The sequence below is a fragment of the Artibeus jamaicensis genome, unplaced genomic scaffold (assembly GCF_021234435.1).
Source record: "Artibeus jamaicensis isolate MK-2021 breed Jamaican fruit bat unplaced genomic scaffold, CSHL_Jam_final scaffold_1964, whole genome shotgun sequence".
Taxonomy (NCBI): Eukaryota; Metazoa; Chordata; class Mammalia; order Chiroptera; family Phyllostomidae; genus Artibeus; species Artibeus jamaicensis.
Genome location: NW_026522030.1, coordinates 37,609,977 through 37,623,125, shown reverse-complemented (window position 1 = coordinate 37,623,125; position 13,149 = coordinate 37,609,977). Strand labels below are relative to the sequence as shown.

At 38.9% G+C, this 13,149-nt stretch overlaps 1 protein-coding gene and 1 non-coding gene across 4 annotated transcripts in view; both read left to right on the top strand.

Annotated features, from left to right (window-relative positions):
- The window catches only part of CFAP95 (cilia and flagella associated protein 95), a 109,496-nt gene extending 108,538 nt beyond the window's left edge, over positions 1-958 (top strand). For all 3 annotated transcript variants that reach the window (XM_037157601.2, XM_037157600.2, XM_053656262.1), the window contains exon 6: positions 683-958. In XM_037157601.2, the coding sequence (XP_037013496.2) occupies positions 683-871 (189 nt within the window). In that variant the 3' untranslated portion in view covers positions 872-958. The remainder of the gene's footprint in view (positions 1-682) is intronic.
- A 10,034-nt stretch (positions 959-10,992) lies between these two features.
- LOC119058430 (U6 spliceosomal RNA) lies at positions 10,993-11,098 on the top strand. The gene has a single exon (XR_005084252.2). It is a non-coding gene; the product is annotated as a U6 spliceosomal RNA (small nuclear RNA).
- The last annotated feature ends 2,051 nt before the right edge of the window (positions 11,099-13,149 follow it).

The window sequence follows — 13,149 nt, the reverse complement described above, 5'->3', positions numbered from 1 at the left end:
AAGGGCTTTATGTTCCTTGTCCACCATTACCCTTGATGTAATTTGAAAAAAATCAGTATTTCCTTTGGGAAATGGTCAGTGATAGTGTCTCATTTTATCACAATACAAGCTTTTATGAAGTGATCTAAGGATAAATACCTTCAACATTGTACTGGATTACACTGAGGTAAATTTCTCATAGGAATGAATCTTTGAACTTGGCATTCACTAGCAAGTGTGACTTGATAGAAGTTATTAAAGATATAACCCAAGAAAAAATATATAACCTAAGATATTATTCTTTGCAATGATTATTACACATTAATTTTAAAAAGGTGTCGAATGGTAGATAAATTATAATTGTTTGGGTCTTTTATAGATGATCATAAAATTTAAATTATCCTTTATTTGTAAGTTTATGATTTAGAACAATTTTGAATGGAAAATAATTTATTTTTAGTTTCATAAATAAAACAACCATGAACTAGTTTCTTCTTTCAAAATGATAAGTACTTAGAAGTGCAATAGCCATTTTTTTCATTGAGGCATTTGTAATTTGAGAGGTTAAATTAATCAAGTACTTGAAAATCAACCTTTGTTCCTAATAAGACTAATACATTGAAGATTGACTGGTGGGTATCACTTCTCTTTACATGTTTTAGTTATTCAATATCATTTCTCTTTCTCTCCCCTCCCCCCATAGGATTCTCCTTGTCAAGATGATTATTCTGTAGTCCACAGGAAATGTCGTTCTCAGTTCACAGATCTAGATGGTTCCAAAAGATTTGGCATCCACACTTGGCATGATGAGAGTGGGATTTATGCTAATTCACATGTAAAACAAAGACTCTACCCGTTCACTGGTGGCCCCATTGTCCCATTTTTAAAATAATGTATGAAATCCGGTTCTCTAACTAATGAAAGAATAATGGATTTAACAGTTGATGATTTTTTTATCCTAATAAATGCAATGGAAATACTTTAGTAGTTTTCTTTAAAAGCAAAATTTTATGTTCTAGACCAGTGTGCATAATCATTTTAAAAGCTACTCTGGTATTTTCCAAAGTTTAGTATGTATTCCACTGAGGTATGCGATTCCAGATAGTACTTGGTATAATTTTATTTTATTTTACTTATGGAGTGTGTATTTATTTGAATTTTATTAGGAAAATGCATAAAGCTAATACAATCAACCTTATGGTTGCTTAGGATATGGCTAATTTTTAAAAAGTAAGTGAACTTAAATTCCATCTTTAAGTGAATAAACATAAAGGTGATGTTTAGATTTGACAGGAAACTCCACCAGTGGACACTTGGGTGCCGCTGGCAGCGTAAAGGTGTTGGCTGTGTGTGTGTGTGTTGGAGGACCGTTTATAGACTTTGATTCGTCTGCGGTGGCCTGCCGCACTGTGGGTGGCCTATTCAGCACAGTGTTTTTCCTTATTCAATATAACACTTTTTGAGTGTAGGGATAGCAGAGATGCAGACAAAATTTTAGTGAAACTTTATGACGAGAAAATCCAATAATCTAGCATTATATTCAGAAGAGATCTTAGTAGCTGTTTTGGTTCGCCTTCCAATTTTACAGGTGAGCTGAGACCCACAGAGGTTTCAGTAGGTTGCCCAGGGTTACACAAACAAATTCTAGTTGACCTTTGAGGTGAATTTGAGCTCTTATTTTTACTGAGGATGGGTTTAATTATTTGGTCACCTTAGGCTAAATATACTCATTCTAATCCTTTAAAAAATAATTTCATAAAACAAGGTTTCATGATAAATGCTAATTTACCACTGCCGCCAACTCTTGATTAGCAAAATATAAGAAAAACTATAAGCCTATGAGTGTTGAAATGATAATTAATACAGAAAATATGGATAAGTGAGGTAAGCATTCATTAGCAAAGCTCTACTATAATTTCTTGCTACTTTAAACTGTGTCTATATACACACACAAATATGTATATTATATATTTATGAACGCACACACACATATATGTATAGGGTTGGCCTTTTCTGTAAGATGGCTTTAGTAGCACTTCATTGTCTTTAACTTCATTCAAAACAATTTTATTAGGTTGTATTGTGACAGCTGTCATACCGGCATGCATTTAGAAAAACTTATCACAATTGGTGAATTTTTGTAGCCATTTTAATATTGAAGATGAAAGTAAATATGCGACATTTTTAGCATGTTATGCTTTATTATTTCAAGAAAGGTAAAAATGCCACTGAACCACATAAAGATTTGTGCAGCGTATGGCGAAGGTGCTGTGACTGATCAAACATGTCAAAACTGGTTTGTGAAGTTTTGTGCTGGAGATTTCTTGCTGAATGATGCTCCATGGTCAGGTGAACGGTGAACCACCTGAACTTGATGATGATCAAATGAAGACATTAATAACAATTAACATTATACCACATCGAAGATAGCAGAGCTATCTCACCATCCGATGCCAAGCTACTCACCATTTTCTTTTGTAAGGAAAACATCTTAGCGGTCATGTAATTACCTTTTAAGAATACCTGGTACCTGCAAAATAAAATTAATCTATTTTCGCAGGAATTCTATATTGTCAAAATGATTAACATCACATTTCACATTTTCAAATTGGATTTGATCACTAGAGAATGTCCTGTTTAAGAAATTCCCACACTCCTGATGGGTGCACATGTGTGCTTGATAGGGCTCCACCTGACACATCAAAACAAAACTCTCTCTTGTGTGTTTATAAAGTTAGCTTCCCTCTTTCCTCTCCCTCCCTCTCTCCCTCTCCCCCACCTATGTTTCTCTGTCTCTCCATATATGTGTGTGTGTGCATATTTGCGTGTATGTGTATATATACAAATTTAGTGTTTTTCTTTCGGCCTTGGTGCGAGCCCACTAGGACAGAATGAGGACTGCAGCTGGGAGAATGGGAGATTCGTTGGGCAGATCCAAAGCAAATATATCACAACGGTGATCTTGAGTTAAATTTAACCCACAGATAAGTTTTGCTTAGTATGCCAGCATGTTCTCTTTTTTATTACTTAAAAAAATCAAACTGAATTTTATAAATTAGGATATTTTACTTAAAAATCTGGATGTCTGTGTCCTAGACAAATTGGCATATTGGGCAGCACTAGGCCTTGTTTTGATTCGGCGACGATCAGCAGGGGTATGGCATGGGGCCCCTTTAGACGGGGCTCAGTTCATGCTTTTGTCGGAGTTCTCATCTGTATGCCTCACTCATTGTGGAGACATTATAACCCTCTACCTAAGGATGAGTGGAACAAATATGAAAGAATAAGTTGTTTGGAGGACAAAAAGGAGTTGTACGAAAGTGGCAAAATTGACAGCTTCTTGGTGCCTGAGATTCGGATAGGGAAGGCAGAGTCTGTATCCTAACAGTGGGGACACAGCAAATCTGGTTGAGTGGGAGCAGGAAGGCACTCCCACAGTTATGTGGTGTAGAAATCGGAGATGGGGAGTGGGCTGAGGGCTTCATAAAGACCTGGTCCCTAATTGTCTTCTGAACGCCGACACCCCCAGTTTCTCACAGCACTGGTACCGCTGACCGGAGACTCCTCCTGTGAGCCACAGATGCACCGCCCTCCCTCTTCCCTGCTGCTCTACCACTGGCTCGTCTCCTCCTACTGCTAATGCCTAGATACTTCCCAGGGTTGCCCTTTACCCTGTTCTTCATACGTGTCTTGGGCTCAATGATTACCTTAATGTGGAACTGTAATTTCATTCTGTTATTTACCATGGCACACATGACAGCAGCATTCACAGTCGTGACCCAGTGCCTGGCATATGCCCAGAGTGTAATGTGGTCCCAAGATTAGTTAGGAAATAAAACAGTAATTGTGGTGATTATTTTCATGTGCCAACTGGACTGGGCTACTGTGCCCAGATATAGGGTCAAACATTATTCTGGATATTTTCCTATGAGGGTATTTTGGGATGAGATTGACATTTAAATTGGTGGACTTCCACTAAAGCAGATTGCTCTTCACAATACGTGTGAGCCTCATCCAATCAGCTGAAGACCTGGATAGACTACAAATGCTGACCTTCTCCGAATGTAAAAGGAGTTTTGCAGTAGACTTTCTTCAGACTTCAACTGCAACATCAAATCTTCCTTCGTTTTTCAGTCTGAGGCCCCACCCTATAGATTTTGGTCTTAACACATAAACATAGACACACACATCCTATGGTTCTGTTTCTCTGGAGAATCCTGACTGATACAATAGTGCACAGAATGCTTTTTGGGGGCAAGGAGGGTGGGCATGACAGTTACAAAAGAATTTCACAAAGGCGTGACATAGATTAGATTGGCTGCAGACTATAAAATATTTAGATTGGGCTGGGTTTAAATGCACTGCTTTCTTTCCCACCTAGGAAAACTTTTCAGAATATAGGTTAGTAAGAGTGATGTTATTACGGGTATACATTAGTTCACATACTTTTGCCTGCAAGAAACAAAATGTTAAAACTGGCTTAAATAATAGCACATTTGTGATCTCTTGTAACAACAAGTCCAGGGGTAGGGCAGGCCCCCAGCGCACCATGTCCAGGCTCCATGGTTCCTTGCCTCTGCCCTCCTCAGACTGGCCACAAGGTGGGTAAAGCTGTTCCAGGCCTCCTGTCCAGACATGAAAATGTCCAGAGGAAAAAAAAATGGTGTCTCTTGCATGTGTTTCTCAGGAGCCAGGAAACCTTTCCCGGAAGCCTCTTCCATACTATCTTAGTGGCCAGAATTGGTTCACACGCACAGTCCTAACACAATCCCAGGTGAAGGCAATGCCATGGTTGGCTTAGACAAACCAGAATCTCGTTTGGAGCTGTGAATGGGGTTAGCTTCCTCTGGATCTTGTTGGTAGCTTTTGGAGGCAAAGCAGGGTCCTATCAGGAGGAGAGAAGAGAAGGGGGCAAGTGGATGTTGGGTAGAAAGCCAACAAAGTCACCAAATGGGTCATGAGGAAGTTGGCTTTCCCTTTTTTCCATGCAAACAAATGCTTTCTGGGTTCTTTGCCAAACAAAACCTTGCCTTGTTTAAAAAAAAAATTCAAACCGCATAGAGCATATTATTTTGTGAGACCTTACTGCAGTGACTGGGGCATGAGGACGAACACATGAGGATTTACCTGAAAACGCCTATTAAATGTCTTTGTTCTCACATCTCTTCCTCCTCCTCTTTCTCTTGAATCTTTATAGTCATCAAAACTTCACATTCCAACACACCTTCTCCCACTTCTCTATTTCAGAATTTGAACTTACTGCTTTTTCCTGTCCTTTGCCCGTAAACTCTATTTATTCCTAATCTGAGGACCTGGAAGGCTATCCTCCACCCTCGAAGGATTATCAAAGCATCCATTCAGTCGCCAGTTTCTGAGAAAAATTTTCTTCATTTCATTACACAGAGTAAGGTCTTCAATACCCTTTATGTTTTGAAAGTGTAAATCCTTTGCAAACTTGGTATTTAGACTAATATTAGTAAAAAGCTACATGCGACCTATCTCAAAAGTGATTGTAATGGATCAGAGTCCTGAGACTGGGTGGCAGAGACCTTCTAATCAATAATGATCAGTGACTCCAGCCTTGCCCCTGAGCTTGATCTCATCACATGCACTGCCTGTCTCCACCAGGCAGTGTTACTTCAGAACGATGCAAACTGCTCTCTCCTGCTTTTGGTTGCTGTTAACGGCATCACCATCCAATGATCAGTTCAAATTTCTTCCTTGCTCTTTATATTAATATAGCACTTCCTGAATTTTTATCTGGGGGCATTAATAGTTGTTCCTTGAAGAAAGTGTTCTGTGCCCAAATGCCTTTGGGGAATGCTGTGTGTCACATCTCTGCCTTGGAGCGTTACAGTCCCGTTCAAATGTTAAAGACCCTGAGAAATTCTGTAGAACAGAAGGCAGTTAAACCCTATTTAATCCAGCATTTCCCAAACTATTTCATCCTGAAAATCATTTTTGCAGGGAATATCTGTTTATGTTTCCTGTGATATTAGTATTTCATGTAAAATACTAGGGAAAACATTGCTCTAAGCAATTTCTAAATAAAGATGGGGGACAAATTTAACTTTTGAGTATCCAGTAAGTACCACATACGTATTTGGAGTAGATTTTTAAAAATCCAGGCTCCATTAATAAGAGGGAAGAAGCCCAACTACCTCTCTTAAGAAATGGACTTAGAAATTCAACTTCACGATGATGAAATATGTATAGGTTTACCTTACATGTTATGGTAACTGGCATGTGCATGATCTATACTTTCTCTCTTATCTTTCTAAACAAGGAGTAAAGGCTAACTCCTGCTTTACATTCCGAAAACTACTTTGTTGTGGACCGCTCTGCCTGGTTCTAGGAATTGTAACTCTACCCCCTGTGGCTAAGGCAGAGTCAGTGACCTCTGGAATTTGAGAGCCGCAGGAGACAAAGCTTGTCTCTGGTAGCAAATGCTGCCTTAGTTTCCTCCCTGCCTCCAAAACATGGTCGAAAGTCCTTGGCAGGTATGACCCCTCAGAGGAGGGGTCACATTTTACTCTATTGTCACCTTTTACTCTATTTTAATTACATACCACTAGAACTTGTGGCCTATGATTTCAACTCTCATTTTTTTTTCAACTATCATTTTAGTATAAGCAAAATTGAGTATTTGTATATAATAAATATTTTATTCTATATTGTACTGCCAGACTAAAAACTTAATGAGAATCTTTTTTGCCTTAACGCTTAATGTGTTGAATTCATGTAGATACCTAATAAGTGTTCATTTATGACTATGCAATATTCTACAGGTTCTTAGCTTAACCTCAAGAATTATTATTAGAAGAAAGTTTGCATTTACTTAAACTTAATTTTATTCTTTACAAATGGGTAGAGTTACCAAGTAGGAAGACAAATTGAAAGGAAAAACCTGAAACAAATTAAGACATATTTGAGAGAGGAGAAATTCAAGTTATGATTGGAAAATGGGAATAAATTTAAAAAATGGATTAAAAGGAGAATATTTTTCAATATTGTATATTTTGATGCATTTAACTTATATTTTTAGTAAAAATTTATACAAACCCCCAGTAGATTTAATTCAGGTAGTATATTGACAATTGATATAACATTGATAATTGATATGACATTGATAATTTAAAAGTTAATTGGGGAAAGCTTCTGGTCAAGATGGTGGCGTAGATAAACAGGACACTCGAATCCTCCCACAACCACATCAAAAATACAACCAAACCACAGAACAACCGTCAGTCAGAGCTGCCTGAAATCTAGCTGAATGAAGTCCTACAACTAAGGATATAAAGCAGAAGTCACACTGAAACTTCTTGGTAGGAGGGGCAAAGATGTGGAAGAGGTTGGTCCCACACCCGCATGTGGCAGATAAAAACTGAGTTGTATCAGCTGTGAAGGTCTCCCTGAGGAGTGAGGGGTCCCAGCATTACAACAGCACCCGCCCACCCCAGGTTCTATACCAGAAAGAGAAGTTCCCATAATTTCTGGCTGTGAAAAGCAGTGGAGATTGTGGTTGAGTGAGATGGAGGGCTTCTAAGGACCCAGGCAGTTCCTCTCAAAGGGCCCACACAGGCTTACTTAGACTCACTGGAGACTCACTCCCTCTGAGCTCCAGCACTGGGCAGCAGCTCAAAAGGCACAAGGGACATACAGGAGGATCTGAATTGTCTGGCATCGGGGTAAGAGCTGGGGGGACAGCTTTCTTCCAGACACAAGGACTGGCAGAGGCCACTGTTACTGTTCTTTGCCCTTCCCCCCACCAGAGCCAGCAGGCAGATACCATATCTGAGACTCCATCAACCTGGCAATCATCATTTGCCCCATCCTGGTGATTCCATGAGACTGCCACCCCACCAACTTGCAGGCCCACACAACCTATTTCCAGTGGCTTTTGCATGTGAATGGTCTTTCTTGACTCGTGCTTCAGAACTTTCTAAAATCTCTCAAGTAGTATCTGGCTTCAGTATTCCCTGTACCTCTTGCTAAGTATCCCCAGGCACAACACTAGTGGCAGCCTGGCCTGATTCACAGTTTGGACTCTTCTGGTCACCTCCAAGCCCTTCACAAATAGTGGCCATCTGCAGATCGATTTGCAGCTTGTGCCAGCGGCTCTGGGCAGAACACAGGGGGTGGCTGACCTTGGTCTGCCTCTTCTAGGAGGCCCCAGAGCCAGCCAACCTAGTGGACAGCTTCAGACAATGTTAAAGTACCACCCAACCACCTCTGCAAATGATACACTCAGTAGGGACAGAGACCCACAGAATTAAGTCCTACTCTGTGGAGTGGGCCCCTGCACATCTGATTCTCCATGGTGGTTATAGACAGTCTTTGCAGTCAATTTACCTGGGGTAAACCCCTCCCATTGATGTGCCAACAGCAATCAAGGCTTGCCTACAAACAGGAAGATTTACTCAGCCTATTCCAGGGGGACATGCATCTGGAGTGTCCAGCTCAGTTGAACAGGGAGGATGTGCCACTGGATCCTACAAGGCATCTACTATATTAGGCCACTCTACTGAGCCCAAGAGAGATATTGGCTCTACCTAATATGCAGACGCAAACACAGGGAGGCTGCCAAAATGAGGAGAAAAACAAACATGTCCAAATGAATGAATAGAACAAAACTCTGGAAGAACTAAATAAAATGGACTCAAGCAACCTACTAGATGTAGAGTTAAAAAACTTATTACATTATGCTCAATGAACTTCGGGGAAGAGTACATAGAGAGAACTTCAACATTAAAAAAGGACATAGAAAACATAAAAGGGCCATTTAGAAATGCAGAATACAATAACTAAAATGAAGAATAATTTACAGGGAATCACAGTAGAGTAGATGAAGCCAAGAATAAAAAAAGCAATTTGGAATATAAGGAAGGGAAAAAAACCCAATCAGAACAGCAAAAAGAAAAATCCCAAAAAATGAAGACAGTGTAAGGAGCCTCTGGGACACCTTCAAGTGTACCAACATTCACATCATGTGGGTGCCACAAGGAGAAGAGAGAAAGCAAGAAGTTGGAAACCTATTTAAAAAATATAGTGGAAAGCTTCTCTAACCTGGTGAAGGAAATAGACATACAAGTCCAGGAAGCACAGAGAGTCCCTAGCAAGATGAACCCCAAAAGGCCCACACCAAGACACATCATAATTAAATGTAAAAGATTAATAACAAAGAGAATCTTAAAAAGCAGCAACAGAAATGTTAGTTACCTGTAAAGGAGCTCCCATAAGACTGTCAGCTGATATCTCAACAGAAGCTTTACAGGCCAGAAGAGTTAACAAGAAATATTCAGAGTAATGAAAAGCAAGAACCTACAACCAAGATTACTCTACCTAGGAAAGCTATCATTAAGAATTGGAAGACATATAGCCCTAGCTGGTGTGGCTCAGTAGATTGAGTGCCAGCATGCGAATCAAAGGGTCACTGGTTTGATTCCCAGTCTAGGGCACATGCCTGGGTTGCAGGCCAGTTCCCCAGTAGTGGGGTGCACAAGAGGCAGCCACACATTGAAGATTCTCTCCCTCCCTTTCTCCTTCCCTTCTCGTCTTAAAAAAAAAAAAAAAAAGAATTGGAAGATATGTATATAAAGAGCTTCCCAGAAAAGAAAAAGGAGTTCATCATCACCAAATCAGTATTACATGAAATGTTGAAGGGTCATCACCACCAAGTCAGTATCACATGAAATGTGAAGGAAAAAAAGGAGGAGGGGGAGAGGGAGAAGGAGGGAGAAGAAAAAAGAAAGATATGAATAATAAAATGTCATAAATACATATCTATCAACAATTGAATCTAAAAAACAAAATGAACAAGCAGAACAGAAAAAGGCTCATAGATAGAACATTATGATGGTTGCCAGATGGGAGGGGATTACAGGGTTGGATGGAAAAAAGGAAAGGGACTAAGAAGTACACATTGGTAGTAGGAGAATAATCATGGGGATGTGATTACAGCATAGGGAATAGAATCAATAATATTCTAATATCTGTGTGGTGTCAGATGGGTATGAGATTTATTGGCATGATCACTTAGTATGTTATATAATGTCTAATCATTGGGGTGTACACCTGAAACTAATACAATATTTTATGCCAACTCTAATTGAACAATCAAAAATTATTTTTAAAACAAGTTGATTGGGCTTCAAAAAAAAAGGCCCAAAAGTTAGCCACTCAAAAGGCCTTAGTCACTACTTAAAAAAACAAACTGCACAGAGTATAACATGGCATTTTAAAAATTGAAGTACACCAAATAAAGAAATATTTTTTAAAAGCTCAAGCAAATACAGGAATCTGGAAACATTTTTCTGTTCAAGCCAGCTGAAGAAAAGAACACAGGAAAATCATAAAGTAAAGAGCATTTATTTTCAGTGTGCCTCTTTGTTTTATGTAGTTTAAAGTCCAGTGGAGTGTGCAAAAAGCTGATTCATACAGTAGAAAAATAGAAAAAGAAGCTGTTGGCATTTCTGATTTTATTGAATAACTGCAAAACTGGCCGTGAAGGGGAAGAAAAAACTCAAGGAAATGGGTAATTGAAATACATGATAAGACAATTATTAAAAGCTAGATGGAGTGGGTGTAGAGTCAAATTTAAGGCCTCTCATTTTAGAAAAATCAGGTGGAGAAAATTATCTCAAGAGATTGCCAAACATAAGGCATGCTGAAGAAGCTTTGATTTCTCTGAAGATGAACTTGTCTCTGATGAAGACTTGAATAGAGAACAGAGTAGAAAATAAGCATATTGTCTCACCTCTCAGTTTCTGCCAAGGAGAGGTGGAGATAGGGATTATTCATGAAAAAATTTTAATGATGAAATTTTAAAACACTTTTAGACTTTTAGAACTGAACCATAGAAAGTATACATTGGCTACCCACCCTGAGGCGATGTTGGACATAAAAGTGTTTGTGGTACTAGGACTCTTTGGAGGTACAGTTGGTTCTAGGTGAAGATGTATAAGATGAGTCCAGAGCATCATGTAGCTCCAGAAAATAAGACAGTGTTCAACAGTGCTCACTTCCACAGCACATACACTAAAATTGGAACGATACAGACAAGATTAGCATGGCCCTGCACATGGATGACATGCAAATTCACGAAGCGTTCCATATTTTTAAGCATTATGCTGAGTGAAATAAGCCAGGTGGGGAGGGACAAATACCATATGATCTCACCTTTAACTGGAACCTGATCAGCAAGAGAAAAAAGCAAGCAAAATATAAACAGAGACATTGAAATTAAGAACAATCTGACAGTAACCAGAGAGGAGGTGAAAGGGGATAATGGGGGGAAGGTGGAAAGGGTTTTCAGGAACAACTATAAAGGACACGTGGACACAACCAAAGAGGGGTGGAATCAAGGTAAGAAGGAGGGTTTGGCTGGGGTTGGTGGGGAGTGGTGGAGAGTAAATGCAGACAACTGTAATTGAACAACAATAAAATGATTTTTAAAAAAGAAAGTGTTCAACACACACACAGTGATGGAGATAGAGCAAAGGAACATGGGAGTCAACTGAAAGAGCTCCAAATGGTCACAGCTGGAACATAATTTTAAGCAACAAAATTAAAACAGTTATTTTGGACTGTAACCCAAAGTATAAAATAAATATCTATGAGTAAATAAATGATTGAATAAATAAAGAAATGGGCAAGAATGGAGCTTTCCTATGTAGAAGATTCCAGACAAATTACGTAGATAGATATTCCACCCCTGAGGGCACAAGCATAGATTCCAATGGGTTAAGTGTGGGCTGCACACAGTGACTTTCTTCCAAATAGTACCAAATGGAAATGGGCAAGAGAGCAACATTCTAGTGGAGAATCCTCAGCCCGGCAGGCAGGTCAACATCAGCATTAATGATAATGTGGATAGTCTGTACCTTTGACATGATGTGATAAAAATGGCCATGGACCTGAGTGGCCTTCCTCTAAAACCCAGTAACTCCAGTATAATCGTGAGAAGAACATTAGATAAATTCCAACAGAGACATTCTATAAAATATTTAACCAGTATTCACCAAAACTTTCAAAGTCATCAAAAACAAGGAAAATCTAAGAAACGGTCACAGCCAAGAGGAGCTTAGGGACACAGGGTTACTAAATGTGCTCTAACACCCTGCGTAGAATCCTGGGACAGAAAAAGGGCATCAGCTAAAAGCCAGGGAGAGTTGAATGAAGTGTGAACTTTAGTTAGTAATATTGTGTCAACACTAGTTTTTTAATTGTAACAAATATACCACACTAATGCTAATAACAGAAGAAATTGATTGAGGAGTATATGGTAATTCCTTATGCTGTCTTCACAACTTTTCTGTAAGCTTAAAACTATTCTAAAATAAAATTAAATTAAACATTAAGAAAGTATTTCTGTTGAATGCGGGTACCTGAAGACACTGGCTAAAAAATTGTAACAGAGATGTGATATTTGATAGCCAAGCTTTGTGATGCGAAACTTTTTCCTATAAGTGGATAAGCTTGGATAAAATACCTTGTTTTTCAAATAGTTAAAACACTTTTATGTAAACTCAGCACAACTCGACCCCCCCCCACACAAAAAAGGTAAAGAAAGGCAGTTGGGTCCACAGGTGCAAAAACACTAATATGTAATTTTATTTCTAAAAAGTTAAAAACATGAAATTAATGGGAAATTAAAAAATTAGTGTTAGAAGTTGGAATGGTAATTATCTTTGGGGACATGACTAGGAGGTGCTTCAGGATGTGGACTGCTTTTCTCCTGGACTTGGGTGCTGGTTGCTGCACTGTTTGTTCACTTTATGAAAACTCATTGGGCTGTAAGCTTTTGTGTGCTTATTTTCTCTCTGACATTTATTTAATGGACTGTGAATGATTTCTGAATAATAAACACTTCCACAGTGGGAGACACGGTAGTACTGTGTTTTTGTTAGAAATGTATGTTCTCTATTTATTCACTTACTTCACAAGTATTTATTAAACACCTAGGACTGACTTGTCTCTAGTACCATAGATTTTTATGGGAAACAGACCTATGAAGAAGCAATAATTTTTTCATGATAATTGCTATAATGGTTATGTCTGCCAATACAATGGAATCCTAGAGATGTTCTTTGGTCTGTCAGAGGAAGTCGGAGACTGCTCTCAGTGAGGAGGGGCGTGCGTGCTGATACACGTAGAAAGAGTGCACATTTG